This window comes from Palaemon carinicauda, chromosome 30 (assembly GCF_036898095.1).
Source record: "Palaemon carinicauda isolate YSFRI2023 chromosome 30, ASM3689809v2, whole genome shotgun sequence".
In the NCBI taxonomy this organism is placed as follows: Eukaryota; Metazoa; Arthropoda; class Malacostraca; order Decapoda; family Palaemonidae; genus Palaemon; species Palaemon carinicauda.
Genome location: NC_090754.1, coordinates 63,205,768 through 63,212,295, shown reverse-complemented (window position 1 = coordinate 63,212,295; position 6,528 = coordinate 63,205,768). Strand labels below are relative to the sequence as shown.

Below are 6,528 nucleotides of genomic sequence, written 5' to 3'. Positions count from 1 at the left end.
CGTATTTTTGTTACTCTTTTGTTATGTCACTCCTTTGAATTTTCGTAATTCTATCACTCTTTCGTCATGTCACTCCTTTGAATTTCTGTATTTTTTCACACTTCCGTCATGTCACTCATTTGAATTTCCGTATTTTTCACTCTTTTGTCATGTTACTCCGAATTTCCGTATTTTTGTCACTCTCTTGGCCTATCTTCCGTACTTTTATCACTCTTTTGTCGTATCACTCCTTGGAATTTCCGTATTTTTGTCAGTCTTTTGTCATGTCACTACTTAGATTTTTCTTTGTTTTCCTATGTATATATATATATATATATATACACACACACATATATATATGTGTGTAAATATATATATATATATATATATATATTATAAAGGTGGTACCAAAAAGGCAGAGAACTCTATTTTCAGTAATTAGAGCTTTAAGGGTGACTTTACTAGCCACACGTGATTTTGCTGGACCTTACCAGATGCTGGTACCCATTTACAGCTGGGTGTACTTGGGTCATCAACAACTTGCCAACAAAATATAAGTCAAGTATATGACAATTACTGAGTTAAGGTACCTTAAAAAGGGCTTGTGTATTGTTATGATAAACAAAACCTGCCCTAGCTACCTATACTAGGTTTGTCTGGTGTGAGCGTTCAGGAACATTTCTCCCACCATCACCAATCTGCAATGGCCAGCATGGTGATGAAAACTGTCCAAACCTCAGACGTTATTAAGGACATGTCTGAAGCCATTGTCTTGCATTGTACTAGAAACGGCTGCATATGTTGTATAATGTACAGTATATATATATATATATATATATATATATTTATATATATATATATATACACATATATGTATATATATATATATATATACATATATACAAATAAATATATATATAGGTAGTAGGTTGGCCAGGGCACCAGCCACCCGTTGAGATACTACCGCTAGAGAGTTATGGGGTCTTTTGACTGGCCAGACAGTACTACATTGGATCCTCCTCTCTGGTTACGGTTCATTTTCCCTTTGCCTACATACACACTGAATAGTCTGGCATATTCTTTACATATTCTCCTCTATCCTCATACACCTGACAACACAGATTACTAAACAATTCTTCATCACCCAAGGGGTTACTGCACTGTAATTGTTCAGTGCCACTTTCCTCTTGGTAAGGGTAGAAGAGACTCTTTAGCTATGGTAAGCAGCTCTTCTAGGAGAAGGACACTCCAAAATCAAACCACTGTTCTCTAGTCTTGGGTAGTGCCATAGCCTCTGTACCATAGCCTTTCACTGTCTTGGGTTAGAGTTCTCTTGCTTGAGGGTACACTCGAGCACACTCTCCTATCTTATTTCTCTTCCTCTTGTTTTGTTAAAGTTTTTATAGTTTATATAGGAGATATTTATTGTTGTTACTCTTCTTAGAATATTTTATTTTCCTTTTTTCCTTTCCGCACTGAGCTATTTTCCCTGTTGGAGCCCCTGGGCTTATAGCATACTGCTTTTCCAACTAGGGTTGTAGCTTAGTAAGTAATAATAATAATAATAATATTATATATATATAATATATATATATATATTTGTATATATGTATATATATACATATATGTCTATATATATACACATACATATATGTGTATATATATGTGATTGTGTGTGTGTGTATATATATATATATATATACACTCATATACTGTATATATATATATATATATATTTGTATATATGTATATATATACATATATGTCTATATATATACACATACATATATGTATATATATATATATATACACATACATATATGTATATATATATATATACTCATATACTATATATATATATATATATATGTATATATATATATATATATTTATATATATACACACATATATATATATATATATATATCGGGTAATTTACATATACTGTAGTTATAGCAAAGGGGAGTAAACGGGCGTTATGTAGGCTATTAAAGGTAGTATTTTTTACTTTCGTTAATGATGATAGAACGGATATTGGTCGCCAGAAACTTTTTAACTGAAAAATTATTTTCATAACTAGATATATCTACCTATAGTACTATCAAGCTAGATCTCATTAATAGTTGCAAGGAAGTTGTTGAGAACAATACAGGTAAATCTAAAAGAGCGTTTGTATTTTTGAGTCAGTTAGGCAGAATGCTCTAAAGCTTCCGTTCACCCCCAACACAGCTCTCGCCTGGAGATTTCAATTCACCGCTATACAGAAAATGTACGCTAAAGAAAAACTGTTATTTGGAAATACATCGGTCAGATATTATTGCATTTCTCATAGTTAAAAAAACGAATTAAGACATTGCATATGAATATTCAGCGGTAGAAATAGTAGTTATATGCGTCTTTCACTGGTAGGAGTTGGAAACTTCTAGGTAGGCTACGCCATTGAAAGGGCAAGTGTTCGGGAAATTGCATCTAAATGTTAGGTCCTTGTTTAATCCTTGTCATTATAATATGTTACTAAAATGTAATGTTTGAGGGTCATTTACCGCATTGTGTAGATAGCATCTGTAAAATGCAAATCTATTTTGTAACGATATCAACATTTTACGAGTTGCGGGGTAAGCTAATATCATACCTTTTCTTATATATAACTGTAGAACAATTCTCCAAAGTATTAATATTTTGATGGATTCCAAATCGAAATCTGTTATATGCATCATGCTTGATGTTTATTGATTCTGAATTGGGCATAACATAAACCGTAAAGAATTATGTTCAACCTATATGGCATCAACACTACGATATCCACCTGCGTTCTGCGCAGACGCAGTAGAATGAACTCTGGGTACAGGCAGGGGTGTCATTCGTACGATAATTATCATACATGTACTATTATTTTAGGTCCAGTACGATGTACGATACATACCTTAGGTATATACATATGTGTTTAATTAAAAAAATGTATTAAAAATATTTTGAAATAAGTCAATAAGTACTCCTTAATTATTATATTGAAACTATGTACGATAATTTTGTTGAAAAAACGACAATTATAAGGCTCATGTACGATAATCCAGTCGAAATAATCTGGATTCAGGTGCGGCATTTGGGACTCTGAGAGCAAGTCTTTAGTGATCTGCCGAACTCCTATGTCTTCAGGTGTCATCTGTTGCTGATAAAAGTTAATGGTCCTGGACATCGTAGCAGCCTATTCCTTCTAAAGCAAACTGCACGATGTGGATAATAACCCTGACAGGGTTACTTTTGACTTGGTTAACACCTGCTGCAAACGGAGGTAAGAGATTGGTCTTTTAATTTTTTTCCTTATCAAACATACCCTTTGCTCAACCTTTGCAAAAAAAAAATGCATCATGAAGAATATCACCCATTAGTCAATATATGGTTATCAGTCTGTTATTCATCTTATTTTCCTAAATTCAAGGAATTTATGAAAGAACAATTTTTGCATTTTATGTGAAAGTAACGGTCAATTTGGGTATTAGTCGCCCATCCCACATTGTGTAAAGCCGGGTTTTCTTGAACTATCGTTGGGTTAGTCAGGAGTGGCGGGAATTTTTTTGTATCAAATACCAGTCTTTTAGTTTTGATTTGTTTGTTTTAGTTGTCTTTAATACGAGAAAACAATGTCGACTGATTGTCCATCTTTCTTTATCATATAAATATGCATTTCCATTTGTTTTTAGGCTAAGATTCTCATTTATCTGTATCTATTTGTATACATATGATTATGTATATGTATGCGTACATTTTGTATATCTATATCCATATTTACTTTATTTTTTTTATTTTTACTTAATTGATGATATTATCTTGTATTATTGCCCGAAGAGCTCTGCTCCACATGGGCTTGGACTGAGTCTTTTTTTCTTTTTGTAAATCTTTGAATGTAAATATCTTTTGTCCAATAAACATTATTATTATTATTATTATTATTATTATTATTATTAAACAATGGTTGTGTCAATAGTGCAGACATTGAGGAAAGATTTGCTATTCGAACGATATTCAATGAAATATTACTAACGCATTGAATTTCGCTTTCATGTCACTCGTATCTTAGGAATAATCCAAAAAATGGGGTTCTTTTGGCATGGTTTATATTGATACAATAATTTAAGCTCTCTCTCTCTCTCTCTCTCTCTCTCTCTCTCTCTCTCTCTCAATAAGGAGATAGAATTTTCTAGATCTAGGCGAAGCAGTTTATTGGAAAACACGTTTTTTTAAATGCTTTTTTGTTGACCAGGCGGACATGAGTCTTTTTATAGTTTATTTATGACATATTTGTTTTTGATGTTGTTAATAGTTTATATATGACATGTCTGTTTTGACGTTGTTACTTATTTTAGAATTATTTATTGTTAATTTGTTCTCTTCATTTATTTATTTCCTTATTTCCTTTCCTCACTGGGCTATTTTTCCCTGTTGGAGCCCCTGGGCTTATAGCATCTTGCTTTTCCAACTAGGGTTGTAGCTTGGATAGTAATAATAATAATAATAATAATAAATACATAGATACTAGCCCTAGATCTTGTTTTGAATTGTGTCTAGGAGCAGTCTTAGAGTAATTAATTGGAGTAGGGACCGTTAATGACACCAGCTCTGATTATTCAAAGAGGGATTCGTTAATACAGTTTTGGGTATTGTAGAGCATTAGCCCTATACGCAGTTTTCATAAAACCTTGGCTTAATGTTTGTGATATTTGGGTTTGCAGGATTTAAAACATTAAATTCACTCTTTTCTCAAAATTCCTATGCGATTTGAATATTTCTAAGACATTTTTAAGCCTTGAATCTAAGAAAAAAAATTCGTGGCTTATTTTTTGTTGAAACTTTGTGTCTCGAATCTTTATGGAACATTGAAGCTTCATTATTAAGAGCCCTCTTCTAATGCACGTAAAAGGAACATGTCTTTTATGACACGCACGCATATATATATATATATATAAATATATATATATATATATGCGTGCGTGTCATAAAAGACATGTTCCTATATATATATATATATTATATATACACACACACGTGAAAATCAGTTTTACATGACGCTCAGATACAAATGAACCACAGGGCAAATAAAGAAAATAGGAAATATTAAGAGACTAGTCAGAACTTAGTCTTATATTTCCTACTTTCATTTTCCATGTTCTTTTGCACACACACACATACACACACACACACACACACATATATATATATATATATATATTATATGTATATATAAATATTTATGTATATATAAATTTATATATATATAAATTTATATATATATATATATATATATGTGTGTGTGTGTGTGTATATGTGTGTGCAAAAGAACATGGAAAATGAAAGAAGGAAATATAAGAATAAGTTCTGACTAATCTCTTAATATTTCCTATCTCCTTTATTTGCCCTGTGGTTCATTTGTATCTGAGCGTCATGTAACACTGATTTTCACGCATATATATATATATATATATATATATATTATAAGAGTTGATTAAATTTTCTCAACGGATTTACCCACCTGGTTTTCTGAAGTAAGAATGGGAAAAAATTCTGGATTATGAAGTCATGATGTTCAAACTAAAATCCTTCATGCAGCTACGCCTAGGTGTATGTTCCTTTTATTTCATTGTTCTCGTCATTGTAGGCCTACATATATTTTGTTGGGGAGTTATGTGATCTCAATTCCTTGTGAGTTACCTTCGTGAGATCAGTCTAGGTAATGTGTTATATAGTTTTGCTCACTTATTCCAGGTTAAGTGTATACTTCAAAAGTTCAAACTTGCAGCAAATCTTTTTTTATTGAACAGGGTGACATGTCTTTTTATAGTTTGTTTGAAAAATGTGTCAATGTTGTTACTGTTCTTATAATATCTTATTTTAATTGCTCATTACTTCTCATATAGTTTATTTATTTATATATTTCTTCTCCTCACTGGGCTATTTTTCCATGTTGAAGCCTTTGTACTTATAGCATCCTGCTTTTCCAACTAGGGTAATAGCTTAGCTAGTAATAATAATAATAATAATAGTAATAAACCACATATTTACTTGGTCGCTGTCATTATTGTGACACAAGGCTTTCAAAACCTCTTACCGATACTTTTGTTCCTTCCCTGCTTTATGAGTATTGACATTATTGATAATATATAGCCGATACAGTACAGGCCACGATTTACTTTTTTACTTTTTTTTTTTAGAGGTTTATTTCTCGCCCTCCATCAAACACTAAAGGTCTGTTCAGGCGGGCCTTGGTGTATGAAGAAATAATTCCTTTCCAGTTAATATTTTGCTCTGTATCGTTATCAGTTATTTCGCTAGCATTTGTATTCAGGCTTAATAGTTTTCAGGTCACTATTATAACACTTTCTAAAAAGGGCCTTTCATAATACGATAGAACAAAAGCAGCCGAAAGCTAGAGTTATAATATTGCATTTTGGAAATTTAGGAAAGATTCGTCCAGCACAGGTGGTTGGGGGTGTGTTCTCGGTCACAAAGTCCGGGATTAAGACCTTGATACTTCAGCCTGGTTGATATAATTAA

The 6,528-nt window shown here is 32.0% G+C and overlaps 1 protein-coding gene across 1 annotated transcript in view; it reads left to right on the top strand.

The window, feature by feature from the left end:
* The first annotated feature begins 3,195 nt into the window (after positions 1-3,195).
* The window catches only part of LOC137623219 (transferrin-like), a 155,818-nt gene continuing 152,485 nt past the window's right edge, over positions 3,196-6,528 (top strand). The window contains exon 1 of the mRNA XM_068353939.1: positions 3,196-3,271. Coding sequence (XP_068210040.1) covers positions 3,211-3,271 — 61 coding nt within the window. The 5' untranslated portion in view covers positions 3,196-3,210. The remainder of the gene's footprint in view (positions 3,272-6,528) is intronic.